This window comes from Schistocerca piceifrons, chromosome 4 (assembly GCF_021461385.2).
Source record: "Schistocerca piceifrons isolate TAMUIC-IGC-003096 chromosome 4, iqSchPice1.1, whole genome shotgun sequence".
In the NCBI taxonomy this organism is placed as follows: domain Eukaryota; kingdom Metazoa; phylum Arthropoda; class Insecta; order Orthoptera; family Acrididae; genus Schistocerca; species Schistocerca piceifrons.
The window spans coordinates 524,817,209-524,836,936 of record NC_060141.1 but is presented as its reverse complement, the minus strand read 5'-3'; the positions used below and the strand labels follow the sequence as shown (position 1 = coordinate 524,836,936).

Below are 19,728 nucleotides of genomic sequence, written 5' to 3'. Positions count from 1 at the left end.
TACATGTTTATTTCCTGGGCTATGCATAAAATATCATCCGAAATTATGCTAAACGCATTCTCTGAAACTTATTTCGAGCAGTTATTCCATGAGCCGACGCGAATAGTAAACGGTTGTGAAAACACACTTGAGCTCGTAACAGCAAATAATCCTGAGTTAATAACGAGCATCAAAACCGATACAGGGATTATTGAACACAGGGTTTTCATAGCGAGATTGAATATTGTAGTCCCCAAATCCTTGAAAAATAAGCAAAAAATATACCTATTCAAAAAAGCAGATAAAAATTCACTTGATGCGTTCCTAAAAGAGAATCTCCACTCATTCCAAATTAATAATGTAAGTGTAGACCAGATGTGGCTTAAATTCAAAGAAATAGTATCGGGAGCAATTTAGAGATTTATACCAAATAAATTAACAAACGACGGAGCTGATCCGCCTTGTTACGCAAAACGGGTTAGAACACAGTTGCAGAAACAACAAAACAAACATGCCAAATTTAAACAGATGCAAAATCCCCAAGATTGGCGATCTTTTACAGAAGCTCGAAATTTAGCGCGGACTTCAGGGCAGGATGCCTATAATAGTTTCCACAACAAAACTTTGTCTCGAAACCTGGCTGAAAATCCAGAGAGATTCTGGTCGTATGTGAAGTATGTTACCGCCAAGAAACAATCACTGCCTTCTCTGCGCGATGGCAATGGAGATACTATCGAAGACAGTGCTGCCAAAGCAGAGTTACTAAACACAGCCTTCCGAAATGCCTTCACAAAAGAAGACAAAGTAAATATTCCAGAATTCGAATCAAGACCAGCAGTCAACACGAGTAACGTAGAAGTAAATATCCTAGGATTAGTGAAGCAACTTAAATCACTTAATAAAAGCAAGTCTTCTGGTCCAGACTGTATACCAATTAGGTTCCTTTCTGAGTATGCTGATCCATTATCTCCATACTTAACAATCATATACAACCATTCACTCGATGAAAGATCCGTACCCAAAGACTGAAAAGTTGCCCAGGTCACACCAATATTTAAGAAAGGTAGTAGGAGTAATCCACTAAATTACAGGCCCATATCATTAACGTCGATATGCAGCAGGATTTTAGAACATATATTGTGTCGAACATTATGAATTACATTGAAGAAAACAGTCTATTGACACACAGTCATCATGGGTTTAGAAAACATCGTACCTGTGAAACACAACTAGCTCTTTATTCAGATGAAGTGTTGAGTGCTATTTACAAGATATTTCAGATCAGTTCCATATTTATGGATTTCCAGAAGGCTTTTGACACTGTACCACACTAGCAGCTCATAGTGAAATTGCGTGCTTATGGAATATCATCTCAGTTAAGTGACTGGATTTGTGATTTCCTGTCAGAGAGGTCACAGTTTGCTGTAATTGACGGAATGTTATCGAGTACAACAGAAGTAATTTCTGGCATTCCCCATGGTAGTGTTATAGGCCCTTTGCTGTTCTTATCTATATAAACTATTTTGGAGACAATCTGAGCAGCCGCCTTCAGTTGTTTGCTGATGATGCTGTCGTTTATTGACTAATAAAGTTGTCAGAAGATCAAAACAAACTGCAAAACGATTTAGGAAAGATATTTGAATGGTGCGAAAAGTGGCAGTTGACCCTAAATAACGAAAAGTGAGAGATCATCCACATGAGTGCTAAAAGGAACTCATTGAACTTCGGTTACACGATAAATCAGTCTAATCTAAAAGCCTTAAATTCAACTAAATACCTAGGTATTACAATTATGAACAACTTAAATTGGAAGGAACACACAGAAAATGTTGTGGGGAAGGCTAACCAAAGACTGCGTTTTATTGGCAGGACACTTAGAAAATGTAAAAGACCTACTAAGGAGACTTTCTACACTACACTTGTCTGTCTTCTTTTTGAATATTGCTGTGCGGTGTGGGATCCTTATTAGGTAGGACTGACTGAGTACCTTGAAAAAGTTCAAAGAAAGGCAGCACTTTTTGTATTATCGCAAAATATGGGAGAGAGTGTCACAGAAATGATACAGGATTTTGACTGGAAATCGTTAAAAGAAAGGCGTTTTTTGTTGCAACGGAATCTTCTCAAGAAATTTCAATCACCAGCTTTCTTCTCCAAATGCGAAAATATTTTGTTGACGCCAACCTACATAGTGAGGAACGATCACCATGATAAAGTAAGGGAAATCAGAGCTCGTACGGAAAGATATATGAGTTCATTCGCTATACGATATTGGAATAATAGAGAATTGTGAAGGTGGTTCAGTGAACCCTCTGCCAGGCACTTGAATGTGATTTGCAGAGTATCCATGTAGATATAGACGTAGAATGGCTGCCAAACCTAGGTTATGAGTGGTTTTAGTGCCAGCATGACTGCAAGAAGTAGTCATAAAGCTTTATCACCTTGGAAAAAAAAATTGCTGTGGCAATGAAACTTCGTGATGGCATGTGTCTGTCTCAACATATTGACTTTTCAATGTGACAATAATTCACTGCAATGGAAGATTGGATGGAGAACTTGTTTGTTGAAGGCTGTATTTTAGCTGTTTTGGAAATGTTCTACCTCAAAAATTACATTTGCATTCTATAAATGCCTCTCACTGGGTACCTTGTCAGGAGAAAAAATTTAATAGCCCAGAGAAGCATCATGTGTACCTGTCCTGTCAGGCTAAGGTGGACATTGTCACAGAGCAAAAATACCCCCCTTGGACGGCTTACCACCAAATTTCTCCTTGACACCAACCCATAATTTCGTTAGCAGACCGAGCGAGGTGGCGCAGTGGTTAGCACACTGGACTCGCATTCGGGAGGACGACGGTTCAATCCCGTCTCCGGCCATCCTGATTTAGGTTTTCCGTGATTTCCCTAAATCGCTTCTGGCAAATGCCGGGATGGTTCCTTTGAAAGGGCACGGCCGATTTCCTTCCCCATCCTTCCCTAACACGAGCTTGCGCTCCGTCTCTAATGACCTCATTGTCGACGGGACGTTAAACACTAATATCCTCCTCCTCCTCCTCCTCGTTAGCAGATTTCAGTTGTATGCTCCTCTGACAGTTTGCCTGTCATGAACAACATAATGTGGTAGGGGGCAAAAAAAAGGAATTCCAAAAACCTTCTCAACGTCTCCACGCCTACACTGCTGTTGACAAAACTTAAATCACCCGCTGTAGCACCAATGGTCAGTCGAAACTGAATGATCGAATCATCAAAGTACTATATTCTCAGTGATATCAACCAGTGACCAAAGTGTTAAGCTTTAATTAATATGAACAAAGGAGCCCGATATGCATGGTAAGACAAAATTTCTTGTCTACTTCTAACTGTTTGGTAATAATATTACTACATGCAACTATTTTTAAAGTTATTAACAAATATTTGTTTTATGTAAATAACTGATGATTGGGTATTTACATTTCTGGTAACGGGATATCGGCACAAATCCATTGCTTGGTTTGCACCTCTGCCTTGGAATTATAGTGATACACTGAGCACTCATCCACTGTGATTAAGCAGCTAAATAAATCATGTGATTTTGTCTAACACAGCACATTTGAGTTGCTGCTGCAGCTTGGCAGGCTGCTCGATTGCAGAACCCAGCAGATGGAGATCTTTGTCATGTTCAAAATGTCATGCAAGATATTGAAAACTGATCCACATCCAATTTTCACTTTTTCTGTTCTTGCCTGGATTGTACTGTGATGGCCTTCAAGCATCAGGGCGTCCGCTTCTCTTGCTATTCCCGATTCTTCATGGAGAGATGATCTGACACTTTGTTTTCATCATTCAGGCTTGCTTAACTGCACTTGAAACATCTACACTATCTGACAAATGTAGCAAATATGGTCCAGTGTTCCTGTATACTTCCATCATCTCAGCACGCATTGTTGCAGCATTGTCCCTCTGCGAATTCAGAAAATGGCTTACCACATGAGACTGTGCCATTTTGTTTTGTCTCCTCTAGCAGCATGCTGCTGTAGTGTGGTCTCTGCATTTCAGAGCATACCAGGACTGCAAACTAGGACCTCCAAATAAACAAAACTTTTATTAACAACATTTTCTTTCAAGATGATAATTAAAGTTAGTAAAATACCCCTCATATTTTCAAGAAGTTTCACCCATAGTATACAATAACTGCTGCCAGAGCCTTTTCCACAACTCAAATTAGTCTTTCCAGCAAGCATAATGAGTACACACTGGCCTTCTTTCTCAGTCTGCCTGTCATTTCCCTGAGAGGCTCTGTTACCTCACTAACATTGGAGCTGTGCTTTGGACGCGAGTCCTTCGGCTCAACAGAAGAGGCAACTCCTGGTGGCTTAGATACATTATCAACACTGGGTAGCATCTTGCTGTTATTGCTGAGTCATAGTGGTACAGATGTGCAGCCAGTTTCCCCAGTTGCTTCCAACTCAGAGATACAAGAACCCACCTTTGTTCAACACTCACTCTTGAATAAGGACAGGCTGGTCAGATGTTGCACATTTTGAGGACAGTGTTTTCGGGCATTTCTGGAATACCAGATGTGTCACAGTTTTTGCCAGTGAAGCCCCAGCATCACTGTAGCTTAGGGGAACACCCTGAGGTGTGTCACAATGACCAACACAGCTTCTAGTTTTTTCTGGATAGCTACCAAGGTACCTTGTCTGCTCACTACCTGTACAGTCCCATATAACTGGCTTATAAAGCCTGTCCTGGGTCAGGGGGAGGCAAGAGCGTATGTATTACCTTTAACAGCAACAGAGTTAAAATTTCTTTTCAGTGAATTAGATTTAGGTTTTCTAAGATTTTGTTAAATAGTTTGAGACAAATTCCAAGATGGTCCTTCGGAAAGGACATGCTGAAATCCTGTATCCCTCACCAAGCCAAGTTTGTATTTGATGATGTGGTCTGTGGGGAGGTTAAACCTTAATCATCCTGCTCTTCCACAGAAAATTGTATTTACGACAAGATGGGTGTTGGTGAAATGTAGTTTATCGTACATGAAGGGTACAGATTTTTCATCATCATTAATTTTTAATTGCTACTAAGCTTAGTTGCGCATAGTGCAGGTTGAGGCAAGGGGACTAAAGTAGTACTCACAAACTAGTACAAAAATTATTCTAACAGTGCATCATTTAAGTGAAAACTCTTAAGTTGTTGTATGTTTATAGGTACAGATGATGAGTATGGTGAAGAGACTCCTCGACAACAGATGACAGTGAAGCGAAGTCAGGAAGCAGTGCGAGCACACGTGACACGGAGGGCAACAGCCCTTCTAGATGGTAGTGCTGGTGCAGGATCAGGCTCTGCTGGCAAACTCAGGCGCTTGGCTGTAGGACCACGATGGCGACGACGTGACCATGTTGATGAGTTGCTTGTGCGTGAGGCACGTGACGAAGAACCTGGTTGGATTGACTACCGGCGTGATGAAGCACAGCTGCGCAATGAAACAGCATGTGCACTGCTGCATGATTTGCTCGATGATACTGTGACTGCTATTACAACGGCCATTACAAGACGCATGGCTCCCAAGACAACAGGCAAGTGGCTACCAGTACTCAGTTTTTTCTCTGTCAAATCAAATATGTATATTATATTGAAATTCTACATCAGCATAAAATATCTATTTCATAAATTTTCACTACTTACAACTGTATGCCATCCATGTTATCTAGGTGTTTATTTTTATCATCTCTGTAACTTATAGAATGTACACATTACTGAAAATAGTATTATGTCTACACTTCGGTAAATATAAAATTTGCCTCAAAATACCATTAATAATTTCCTTTGTGTGTATCGATAGATTTGTTTTGTGCATACCTTAAATGGGAGCAGTGTTCTTAAACAGCTTGTGGGAGTCACCACATCAACAAGGAAAGCCCACAGTACACCATGAAGTGTTGTGCTTTGGAGAGAACAGAGTTGGTTACTCCTTGGTTTACATAAATTTCCTTGTCTTTGTAGTAGCAATGATTTTGGAATTTCTTTGTTGAAGTCTGATGAAAAAGGTTATTGAAGCATTCTAGTTGGTGTGTATCATTTGATTAAATAGTGAGAAACAGGGATTGCCATAAAGTGGTGCAAGCAAGTAAAAACAGTAAAATGGACACACAGAACCATATGATATCATCAGGTCAAGACATAACTAGATGACAAACAAGAAAGCAGTTCGCAACCTTCCAGGACAGTTTGCAGACACAAATCGCAGACCTGCAATTAGTGATGTCAGAGCAGGGAAGTCCAATGATGAGTGTGTAATCACCAGGTGGTGCCAGATGTGGTTTATTGGAAGACCACAGATGAAGGTACAGACACGACAATTTCTGCCAGACAAACTGGCATTTTGATTTGCAGTGCTGGAGCGGGCATTTGAACAGAATGAAGTAAGGGATGAATGAACGAAATTCGCAGTAGCGATAAACACATTAGATCCCTAGGTACCTGCTATAGACACATTTCATTCTCACGTCGCCAGAAAAGCAACAATTCTTTTTTTTTTTTTTTTTGACAAAGTTATTAGTCAGCAGTGTGTATAAACTGTTGGATCAGCGCATTCAACAAGTTTTGCCTAAGAAGTTGATGGGGGAGATGATTCCCTCCGAGTACTGATGGCACTCCCCTGACATCATTGGCGACACAGAATTACTGGACAGGACACTGTGTCATGTATAGTTAGCATAGCTACTGGGGCAATCAAAACAGCAGTGGTCATATACAAAAAAGATTGTGTTACTGCACTCATAGTGTTAGCGGACAGAGTTTTTGAAACATTAAATGCCTCACTACAGTAAGTGTTGCATTGGTTGCTGATGAGTTAGGAGCTACCCAGAAAGAGCAGCAGTTGGATGTAATGAAGCAGTTACATAAACTGCAGAAGATGAACATGCCACAGAGACAGTGTCCAGCTGGAAGAGCTCACCAAGACAGGACACGAGGTACAACAGTGGGATGAACCAGAGCAGTTTTTAGCAACATGTCTGTTGTAATCACTGCTGACTCAACAACAGTGCTATGAGATGCACCTACCCAAACGGCATCAGCGCCCAGCAGTAGGCACAGTCGCAAGACTCAACAAAAGCATCTGCAGCAGGGAGGTGAGCATAGGAAGGAGCCCAACATGGTGAGTGACTTATCTCACTTACCTATCCTGCCCCATAGATTGGGCATTAGAGACGCGAGGTCAGACCTCTACTACTCCTGGATTCCACATTGGAGATCAGTGTACTGCTGGTAGGAAGCACCAGAAACATTTCTAGGTTACGCTACATCGTCAGCGGCTGGGACACGCCCACTGAAAGACAAAGTAGCTTTCATCAAAGAAATACCGTGCTCTACTGATTATCACCAACTTAAAGGGTTTCTTGGAGCTGTAAGTTATTACTGACAGCATCTATTAGAGATGGGTGAAAAGCAGGTACTGTTGATGACAGCAACACTAACAGGTAGAAATATGACAGTGTGATTTCTGTATATGGCCTGGAAGGCAGCACGTGGGTCTGCTCGTAAACTGAATGGGTAGGTTGAATGTAGGAAGCGAGTAGGAGCAGGAAAAGGAAGTACTGCTGTACTGCATATAAGTTATAACTCGTATACTTAACTTTGCATACAGATGAGCTCGTAGATGCAAAGCCGTACAGGTATCAACTGTAAGGGCTCCTAGTAGTGAGAAAAACTATCATTGAAGTAACAAGGTCAGTAATGGCCCCCTATGAAGTAGAAACAATGTTGCTAGGTTGTCTCCTCGGAATCAAATGGGCTGAATCTGGAGCGGAGCTCATATATCTCCACAGCGCTGGCTAGAGGGTGGTGTCGGTGTCATAGTGCCAACCTACAAACTTGCACCTACACCTTGGCATCGTAGCTATTGATACCACATCCTTCCCCCCTGAAACGACGCACCGTCGTTGAGAAGGGCTTCCGGCGGCAGGTGGAGGGACCCAGGGGCGGCGCTGCTGAGGGGGCGGACAGCGAAACTGCCAGGGTGCACTGTCCACCCACGAGCGGGCGAGGAAAACGCCCCGTGGAAAACCTGCCCAGGCACACGCACTGCCACTGTGTATGCTTGGGTGATGAGGCGGAGCAATGACCTCCATGGTTGATGGCAGAGGCCTCGTGACAGCAGCCCCAGCGTCCATCGGTTCGGGCAGCACGGAGGAACACGGCGGCGGAGACGGCCAGAAGTGGGGCCATGGCGGCATGAGAGGCACCCATGCGGTGCAGGTGACCAGACCGGCAGCAGCGACGACGGCAGGCGCACCCGCTGCGGAGGTGCAAACGGTGGAGGCTCCGTCGGTGGAGTTGTGGGCTGAGGCAGAGGAAGCCACAAAGCCTCCAGTTCTGCCAGAAAACCAGCGGCAGGAAACCAAGGACAGCACAAACGGATCTGGTTCCGGTGTCATTTGAAAGTGACAGAGGGACGATAAATGACAAATAAGGCGCAGCAAGCTGGCGAAGAATGTGCCCCTGCTCCCAGCGCTGCCTGCCGGAGAAAATGCAATAGAACACCAAAGCATTCAGCGCAAAGCCAGAACGAGGCAAAGCAGCGGGAGCACGCAGCGGTGGCTGCAATAGCTGCAGGAGCGACCGATGGGCACAGCCATGTAGCAATTCCGCTGCGGAATGGGTGCCGTGCGGCTGGGAGCTATATGAAGCAAGGAAAGTCCATAGCGTGCGCTCACGAGAGTGGGTGTCGTGCAACTTGCTCATCTGCGACTTAAACGTACGCATAAAGTGTTCAGCCTCGATGTTCGACTGGGGGTAGAACGTGGCTGAGGTCAGATTGTGAATGCCATTAGCAGCACAGAACGCTTCAAACTCAAAGGACACAAATTCGGGGCCATTGTCGGAAACAATAACTTCAGGAAGGCCCTCGATACAAAAAATAGGCATCAAAACCCAAATTGTACTGGCAGATGTAGTAGAAGACATAGGTACAACAAAAGGGAAGTTGCTGTATGCATCAATGACTATCAACCAGCTAGTGTTCCAGAAAGGACCCGCAAATAAATATGAACACACTGCCAAGGCGCAGTAGGAGTCGACCATGCAAAGAAGCACTGGCAGGGAACAGATTGATGCTCCGCACAAGAGCGACACTTAGTAAGAAAATTCTCAATATGTTTAACAATGCCGACCCAAGTGCAGTGACGACGCATTAATTGCTTCTCCCGCACTATACCCCAATTATTAGCGTGCAGCAGTTGGAGGATTTGCGACTGCAACAAACGAGGTACAACCACACGAGACTGATCATTGTCAGTTCATAACAAGATAACACTGTGGTGTACAGACAAGTTGTGACGTTGCGCAAAGTAATGTCGAACAAGTAGATAACGAATCTGTGTAGCAGAGGGAGGCAATTAAATATGAATATACTGCAAAAGAGTATGCAAAGAAGCTTTGGTGGCTGTCACGGAACCAATGCGACGAAAATCCACAGGAAAGCCATCAGCTAATTCCTTATCTTGCGAATCAATAAACATGCATGACAATTCAGAAGAATCAAACACTGTGTCAGAATCGATAGGTAGACGAGACAAAGCGTCAGCATTGCCATGCTGCGCCATAGGACGAAACAAGGTTTTGTAATTGTAGTTAGACAAAAACAAAGACCAACATTGTGACGTTTGTGCAGTACGGGCTGGAACTGGTTTTGACGGGTGGAACGACCACGTCAAAGGCTTATGGTCAGTGACCAAATAGAACTTTCAACCGTACAAAAAATCATGAAACTTGGTTACTCCATAGACAACAGCTAAAGCTTCCTTCTCGGTTTGGGAATAGTTTTGCTGGGCAGAATTGAGCATCTTAGACGCAAAGGCGATCGGACGATAGACAGAATTAATGCAGTGCGAGAGAACCACTCCGACGCCGTGAGACGATGCATCGACAGCCAAAACAGCAGGTTTGGAGGGATCCAAAGGAATCAAACAGCAATCACTCAACAAAGCAGATTTGAGCTTGTGGAAAGCAGCGCCACATTCCGAAGGTCAAACAAAAGGAACATTCTTACACTGAAGGCGATGCAAAGGCGCTGCAATCTGCACTGCATTTGGTATAAACCGAATATAATATGTAATTTTGCCCAACACAGACTGAAGTTCTTTCAAGTTCCTGGGCACTGGCAAGTCTCTAATTGCACTGAGATGGGACAGCGAGGGGTGGATACCCTGTCAATTAATCATATGTCTTAAATACTGAATCGCAGTGTGAAAAAATTTGCACTTGTCTCTGTTACACTTTAGTCCTGCCTGCACAAATACAGTAAATAAGGCACGCAAATTCTGAAGATGTTCGTCAGGGATGCGACCTGATACGACTATATCATCCAGATAGTTGGAACAACCAGGGACAGTGGCACACAACTGTTGCAAGTAAGACTGAAAATAGCAGGAGCCGAAGCACAACCGAACAGAAGGCGGCGAAACTTGAACAATGCAAGGTGGGTGTTGATCACAAAATAGCTCTGCGACTGTTCGTCGAGTGGAATCTGAAAGTGTGCGTCCCGCAAGTCAATCATGCAAAAGAATTTTCCCGCTCCAAGCTTATCAAAAATGTCTTCAGGATGCGGTAAGGGAAACATAGCTACCACTGTCTGGGGATTTACTGTAGATTTAAAGTCAGCACAAATACGGAGACGACCGTTTGGTTTTTTCACACACACTATAGGCGAAGCCTATGGCGAAGCAGAAACAGGTTCAATAACACCACTGTCTTGCAAATGCTGAAGTTCAACAGCTAAGGCGTCGCGCAGTGTATGCAGTACTTGGCGTGCACGCCAGAAAATATGCATGGAATTGTCTTAAACTACAACATGCGCTGCAAAGTCTGTGGCACAACAAAGGCCATCAGAAAAGAGTTCAGCAAAATCATCGCATAGTGTGGCACCGCTGTCTGCATGGTCACTAGCGTTGATGCAAAGTACATTGTCCTGAATTGCGAGTCCAAAAAGTTCAAATGCGTCCAAGCCAAAAATGTTTGTAGCATCACTAGAGCAGAGCACATGGAAAGAAACTGTACGCGTCGTTGCAAACTACACACGCTGAGCACTGAGATTTCCTGTCCAGTAAATGCAGTCAGCGTGGAATGCGAACGACGAAGCGGAGGCAAACCAAGCAAGTCATACGTTGATTTGTTCAGTAAAGAAACTTATGCACCAGTGTCCAGCTGCATGCGAACAGAACGTCCACAAGTGTGCAAAATCACAAAAAGTTTCCTCGCATCGCGCTCAATACGAGAGGAAGTGTCTGGCAAAACTTGATTCACACAACGAGCTGTAGAAGCATGTAAAGCAGAATGCTTTAAATAAATGGTATTAACATGCATAGGCTGGTGTGAGTCATGATCACGACGGTTGCCATTGCAGTGATGCCCACGCAAGTCACACAAGCCAGAGACAAGTTGTGAATCAGAGTTTCTCTTACTACACACAGCTTGCATGTGTCCTTTCTTATTACAAAAATAACACTGTGCTTGACGGAATGGGCAACTGTCCCGTGGGTGGGCACGAAAGACGTTCGGACATGATTTCTGTTTCTTAGTGGGTGCCTGGTGTGAAACATGTTTACATGCGCACGAGTGGCATGGCATGCCCGGCAGTCCTCGGGCTGGGCAGGAGTGCACGTGTTGTGCCGCGCTAACAGTACACACACACATGGAGTCACGTCGAATGCGGACTAGCCATATCTAATGTATCTTGTCTTTCTAGCAGGTCCACTACTTCCTGCAAAGACGGGTTTTTAAACCTGAGCATTTGCTCGCAGATGCAGTGTTCTGCCACATTCTGCGCAATAGCATCTCTAATCATTATATTTGCATACGAGCGTCCACACGAGCAATTAAAGTCACAATCAGATGTTAGTCCCTGAAGGTCCGCTAACCAAGATTTATTCGACTGAGTAGGGCCATGCCGGAGGCAAAAGAATTTGTAGCGTGCAGCTACCACATTTACACTATCAAAGAAGTGGGAGCTTAAAGCATCAATCACTTCATCGTAAGTTTTAGTTTCTGGGTGGGTGATGGGAAAAAACTTGACGAGCACACGATATAACAAAACACCCGCGTTGGCAGTGAAAAAGGCAAGCCGCTCTGTACTTGGTATGTTGTATGCTGCGAAGTGTGCCTCGAGCTGGGTGATGTATTCTGGCCAGCGTTCAGCGTCAGGATTGAAGGCACGAAATGGCGGCGCTGGAACCGTCGTTGGCATTGGTACAGGCGGTGGCGTTGGAGGCGCCGTAGTAGCTGCAGTTTGTAGTGTGACCAGTCCATTTATGGCAGCAAGCAGCTGCATCATTTGCTGAGCTTGAAAACTTACAAGATCGAACAGCGAAGCCTGTTCCTGTGGCAAAGCCATGGTTTACACAAATGAAAGTTTATATAGCGAAAGGTAGGAGCACTTAGATACAGTCACTCAGTCACAGGGGGATATCACAAAAAAAAACTAAAGCAGTACCGAGTGAAAAAGGAAGTGATAGGAGAGGAAAAAAAATTTTTTATCCCATCCTCATCGCCAACTTTTGTATCCTGCCTGGAAGGCGGCATGTGGGTCTGCTCCTGTATACTGAATGTGTAGGCCAAATGTAGGAAGCGAGTAGGAACAGGAAAAGGAAGTACTGTGTACACGCTGTAACTCTTTTACTTAACTTTGCGTACAGATGAGCACGTAGGTGCGAAGCCGTACAGGTATCAACGGTAAGGGCTACTAGTAGTGAGAAAACCTGTCATTGAAGGAACAAAGTCGGTAATGGCCCCCTATGAAGTAGAAACAATGTTGCTAGGTCGTCTCCTCGGAATCAAATGGACTGAATCTGGAGCAAAGCTCGTAGATCTCCACAGAGCTGGCTAGAGGGCACTGTCATCGGTGTCGGTGTCGTAGTGCCAACCTACAAACTTGCACCTACACCCTGTCATCGTAGCTATCAATACCACTGATGGCCTCTGAAATTCATTCCCAAAATGCAGAAGGCATTTGAGCAAGTCAAATCCAGCCCAAGAAAGGCAATCCTGTTGGCACATCCTGTTCAACAGGCACCATAAGCTGTAGTGATCGATGCCAGCCAACAGTTGATTGGAGCAGCCCTCCAGCAGTACAAGGACGAGCAGGTCAAATGGAATGCTTATGACTAAGAGTTACTTGCAGTATATGAGGCAGAGCTATACTTTTGTCCATATGTGGAAGCTAGAACATTCACGGTTTATACTGGTCATAAACCGATGACATTCGCATTCACCAAGAACAAAGACACCTGCTCCCCATGGCAATTCAGGCAGTCAGTTGACCATGGACTTGCAACACATGGATAACATAGTTGTTGAAGTCTTGTCTAGATTGGCGGCTATCTCCTAGATTATTGATTATGAACATTTAGCAAAGGCACAAACACTTGATCCCTAGCTCAAAGAGTTGTGACAGAACATTTATACGGGACTGCAGTTTAAGAAAGTCTGGTGCAATATCTCACAAGACAAGCCATGGCCATTTGTCCCCAATGAACTGTAGAAGTTGTCCTTTGACAGTATTCATGGGGTAGCCCACTCGACTGCAAACACCACAGTGAATCTCATGACAGACTGGTTTGTGTGGCCAAGCATAAGGAACATTTGCCATGTACAGATGAAGACATGTCTGGCAGTCCAGAGTTGCAAAAATGGGCACCTCATCCACAAATCAGTAGGGGATTTCCCACTGATGACAGAATTGTTTGCACATGTCCACTTAGATATCGTGAGACCATTGCCGCCATCGGAAGTGCTTTGCTATCTGCTAATGACCGAAGACCAATATACACAATAGGCTGAAGCAGTGCCATTGTTGGACACACCAGGAGAGATGATAGCACAAATCTTCCTGGCTACATGGATAGCACAATTTGGTTTGCCCTTTGCATGTGTCCACTGACCAGGGTTGCCAGTTTGAGTTGTCATTCTTAAAGGTGTCCGGACTGTGTGGATTCTGGCTTTATCACACAACTGCCTACCATCCATTGAGTAATGGAATGGTGAAATGTTGGCACTTGAACTGTAAAGCTATGTTGTTATGCTTGTGGAGAGTTGGATCTCGGCTTTGTCATTGGTTCTACTGAGATTGTGAACTGCTTGTAAACCAGATTTATGAGCATCTACAGCCAAATTGATTTATGGAGAGATCTAATATCTGCCAGCAGAATTTTTTGCTACAGCCGAGCATTCAGCCATGGGGGAAATGCTGTTTGTCCCACAACAAATACGTAACCACATATCCAAGCTCCATCCTTCAGCTGGTTCACGGCACAGGAACAGCAACATCTCCTGCGCAAGGAGCTTCATTCATGTTCACACGTTATAATCAGGAGGATGCAGTTCAATAACCACTACATTCACCTTATTCAGGGCTGTATAAAGTGCAAGACAAATAGATGTTAATGGTAAATGGCAGATGGTTTCATTGAACAGAGAAAAACCCGCACACATATTGAAGTCAGGTGAAGAGATCATGAATGAATGAAAGTAAGTAAGTAAGACACACTGTTCCCCCACAGGGACAGCAGGAAAGCAGCCTCTAGGAGGCCGATCAGCCCCTTGAGAGAAGACATAAGCACCAGAGGCAAATTCTTGAGCAGGTTGATGGATCACATACTGATAGAAAACATTCCCAGAGGTCTGCTGTCAGGGGGGGGGGAGACTGTGTAGGAGTCATCGCCGTCAGACGGGAAAGTGCGCATTACATTGTGAAGTGTTGTGCTGTCAAGAGAACAGAGTTGACAGTTCGGTTAGTCTTTGGATTGTATAAATTTATAAATTTCCTTGTTTTTGTAGTAGTGATGTTTTTGAAATTTCAGTGTTGAAGGCTAATAAAAATGGTTATTGAAGTTGTAATCTCACCCTCTGTCTCTGCACAAGTTTTGAAAGTTTCGAGAGGTGTGAGATATACAAAATAAAAACTTTTTACTTATCTTCATTTTCTCTTCTTGTTGTTGGCTGCAGTTATTGCATCTAGGGGTATATTCTTGTGGGTGAAATTTTGATTTATATCATTGACTAAATAACTGAAGATGATTTGCCTGTATTATTCTTTAGTTTTATTCTTTGTCACATTTTTCAATACCACTCCATCTTTACAATTTCCTCTTCTATCACATCACAAATTACATTATTAGTGACACAATCAAAAACATGTTTTATTCCATCAGAGGCGTGTCCTCTACTATGAACATTCTGTGGTACTCACAATATTCCAGAGAATTTACAAAGCAAAAGAGTTCACAAACTTTCTTGACAAAAGCAGAATCTTTACCAAAATGTATCATTATTTTGTGAGAGAGTCCAGAAATAAGTTCTATAATTATAGTCAGATAATGCAATTAATAATAGGAATTTTAAGTATGCCAGATATTTCATAATTTCAAATATTTCTAAAAGAAGAGTAATTTTTACTGTACGTACAGAGTACTAACAAATTGATTTCTTTTTACATATTTTAGCCCGAAACATAACACATCCTATACAAAATCATATGAAGTTCATTCAGTTAAACAGCTGATATAATGTTTACCTGTACAAGAATCAATACTATACATGGTATCGGTTATTTCTATATAAAAAGAAGGCAATGTTAGAGGAGGGCTTCCCATTGCAAAGTGTTCTAGCTGGTGGGTGTCATTTGATTAAATATTAAGGAACCAGGATAATTAGAAACTTTTTAATACACTATCAATTGAATTCTTGTTATTATGTCAGAAGCCATACCAGAAATGCATCTGTAATTTTGGCAGTTAACACTCCATATGTAGAGCTAAATTTATACATCATAGTTGAAGTTGCATGATGTGTGCCATAGACTGCATAGTCTTTCTGTTTCATAATCATTCACTTAATTTCTTGTTTTTTTTTTTATAACACAGAACATGATGGAAATGACTGCTTCTCACCACTTTATACCTCAACATTTTATCTCTGTCTTATTTACATCTGGGGACATCCAATTACGATGATATTTCTCACTGTCCGATTTTTTATCATAATTTTACAATGTTATTGATGCCAATTATGCACTTAAATCTCATTCAGATTTCATTATTGATAATTTCCACCATCTGGACATTGTCACTGCCTTGCTCATGCTTCAGTATTACAAACACAAGCGTTAATTCATACTGATAAATGTGTATATAACACATGAAGACTGCTCTATTTGTATACTCTCAATGTTTTACTTGTGATAGAATCACATTTGTTAGCATTACATTCTGACCATTTTCATTGGGATATTACGTACTTTGATATACCATTTATGATTGCCCCCGCCCCCCCCCCCCCCCCAAACACACACCATTTTAAACAAAGTTGTAACATTTGTTTTAGTTACACAAGAACAATACTCAATGACAGAGACTGCTGTTACAGTTGTCACAGCAAGATGCGTAGTTTCCAAAACATGGCCATGCTACCATTAATTTATCTACCGTGCTTCAAGTAAATAGTCTGTTTCCCAATAAGGCCCCATGCAGAATTCAGCAGTGTATAGTTTTCTTTTATAATTTTATACTTTTCTTGTATGTATGCATGGCAATGAAGTACAATGACCTTTGACACAAGTATATGAATAGGCAGACTTGAAGTGTAGTTTCACAGATGATCACTAAAGTAATGTTTTGAAGTTCTAAAACTTGATAGACTATCTGCTTTCATTGGAAATACTACCTCTAAATGTTTCACACCAATATTTTGTGGCTTTCAAAGTGAAACTTACCATAAATATGCTGCAAGAAATGTCACCTTGGAGAAATTAAAGAGGTCACTAATCCCGTGCAGTGAGTGACAGTGTGATGTCCATTTTAGTTAAAAATTCATTCATTGACAGTGTTGTTTAGATAAGACACCCAATACTGATAACTTGGATTTTATCAGTTACATAGTAGAGATTCTCATTCATATGGAACATTTCAAAAAGTTTTACCATTCACAACACACCTAACTCACTCGTCTTGATTTCCTTTGAAACAGATAGCAGATCGCTGTTTGCTTTTATGTTGTGTTAAATAATGTTTATATCTTATATTTAAGCATGATGTTCATATAGTAAACATAACACAATCATTAAAATTAGAGATGCAGTGATAGAAGTTACTTAGCTGCATGATCTGACTCGTTTTCAGGTGTGATGTGATTATGTCATTGTCTTACGTGGGACTTCTGCCACTAACTTGCAGCAGATATTCTCCAAAGTTCCAGCACATTGAAAAGTGAAGACCATAAAGATACTGGAACCTTTTCTTTCTCCAGGAACATGACTTCAGTGTGCTCTAATTTGATGGTATAGTTTAAAAATGTTTTATGGCACATTCACAGTTTGTCATTTATTGTGTAAGGCAGTTGCTCAGCATACCCGTCCACTCTCTTTGAATTCCACGAAGCAAGCTTTAAGACACAGCTAATTCCACAATACTCAGGTGCACATGTGAGACTGATTTTATTTTTTTACCTAATTTATCAAGACATTTTAATAAATTCTCAGATTATTTAGTAAAATTTTGGTGTTGAACTGGACAGCTTTAAGTTTATAGGAATAAACAGAGTGAAATTTGTACTTAAATGCAGGAAAAGCAACTGCAACTCCAGTGTCAGTATAAACTTGTGTGTGTGTGTGTGTGTGTGTGTGTGTGTGTGTGTGTGTGCGCGCGCTTGCACTTGCGTGCACGTGTTTTTCCATATTTTTATTAAGTAACTGTTGGTGCCTCGGAGTGCAATTAGTAGCCGTTTTATTCGTCTTTATTTATTTAAATATCTGATTTGAACTTGTTAATTGATGACAGTTATTTTAATTATTCATTTTGTTAATGAAATTATTCTTCACTCAGACTACTCCAAGGAACAAATTAAACTGAGTTTTATTTAATTCTGTGGGGTTATATTGTATACAGTAAATGTGTAATATAGGACACGATTACAAAGTCTAACATCATTGATTATAAAGAACAGAGACATAAACATCATTTTAACTAAAAAGAAGTCTTTCAAGAATAGAAAGCTCCACAGGAATCTGAAGTGAATAAAAACTTCATATCATTATGACTAGTAATAAATAGTTATGATTTAACCAATGAGAAAAAGAAAAAAAAGCATATACACACTTTTTGTTGTTAGTTGTATATGAGATCTCTTACTTTGTGAAATTTTTGTTTACTTATGCTTCTGAATGAACCTTCTCTGCCCCCACTTTCTCAACTCTGGTTCCTTTCTATTTTTCTTACTTGACATTTTTCATTTGAAATTTCTAGGTGGATGTTGCATGTTCTTGACATCGGTCTGACAGTAATTGTGTGTTTAGCTTAGATAATGTAATGTGTCTTACCTATGTTTTGCAAAGAGTGTTAAGCAATATATTTGCCATAACTCTGTCTTTATTTATATTATCTGTTGTCAGACAACTGTAGTTTCCATCTTTGACAATGCTGATAACATTTGTTAAACAATAATTGACGCAACCACAGACATTATCTAAAATTAAATTGTATTTCAGATAGTAAATGATGAAACATTATGTATCATACCAAACTATGATTATAGATATATATTTTCATAGTAATGTTTATTCCAGAAAAGTGTAAGCAGTTGTAATAATCTTTGTAAAATACAATGTTTTTATAGTGTTAATACCATGAACAGATTGTAAAAATGTTATTTTCATGTACAGTTTTTGATAATAAATTATAAAATAAACTTTCTGTGGTCTATGGAAAGATTTTGAATGTACTCACTTTTGTTTAGATGAAAAAAAATATCAACCACCTACGTCTTTTCTGTGCAAGTTATTTATCAATTGTTGTGTAGTAGGTTTAATATGATTTTCATGAATTATTCAAAGTAAATATCAGAACAGTTTGTAAAACTGTTCATGGCCTGAACCCCTGAAACAGAACTAGTGTCGTATCTCTCATGAAATTGATGAAATATTAAACTCTATCTATCTTTCTTTTCTTTGGTCGATATCCTCCTCTTTCTCTCTTAGAATTATCTGCTTAATCGTGGCTTTGGAGATACTTGCCTATTCACATCACAAAGACTGAAAAACTTCAAATGTCTGATTTTGAAATTGTTTGAGTATTATTGTTGTTCAGTTTTGTAATGGCACTGAAATATACTTCTGCCACATTACTTGTTCAGAAAGTATGATCACAATGAACAGGATTGTGTATTAGCTTGCACATAATTTGCTTGTGCCATTTGATTTTTTAGAATAACTTTCTTTATGTCATGTCCATGATCACAAACTTGTAGGTTCTCATGCTACTGGTTTCAGTCGGCAATGACCATCTTCAGATCTGCAGTAAAACATGGGAAAAAGCACAAATACAGCTAATGGATTATCTACAGCTTGAAACAATAAAATAGGCCACGATGAAAAGTATTATTGACATACTTGCGAAAATTATGTACTTTATACATGATGAAGCACATCTGAATTTTAAAAGAAAAAAAAAAGTCCTGATTTAATGGAGCCACAGTGGTATCATCAAACAATAACCACAAAATCAGCACCAGCATCGTCACACACATATAAAATATAGTATATACTACAGTCACCTTGTTAACAGCGCTACTGTTCAAAACTAACTCCCTTACAGCAGCCTCAAAACATTTTTGTCACAAGCTTGCCAGATGATGCTACTGCAGCCATACATGTATTCTTTAATTATACAGGGAGTTACAAAAAGGTACGGACAAACTTTCAGGAAACATTCCTCACACACAACGAAAG

General features: G+C 41.1%; 1 protein-coding gene across 1 annotated transcript in view; it reads left to right on the top strand.

Moving 5' to 3' along the window:
• The window catches only part of LOC124795978, a 258,146-nt gene extending 239,570 nt beyond the window's left edge, over window positions 1-18,576 (top strand). Inside the window, exons 20-21 of the mRNA XM_047260060.1 lie at window positions 5,162-5,530; window positions 17,126-18,576. Of these exons, the coding sequence (XP_047116016.1) occupies window positions 5,162-5,530; window positions 17,126-17,136 (380 nt within the window). The 3' untranslated portion in view covers window positions 17,137-18,576. The remainder of the gene's footprint in view (window positions 1-5,161; window positions 5,531-17,125) is intronic.
• The last annotated feature ends 1,152 nt before the right edge of the window (window positions 18,577-19,728 follow it).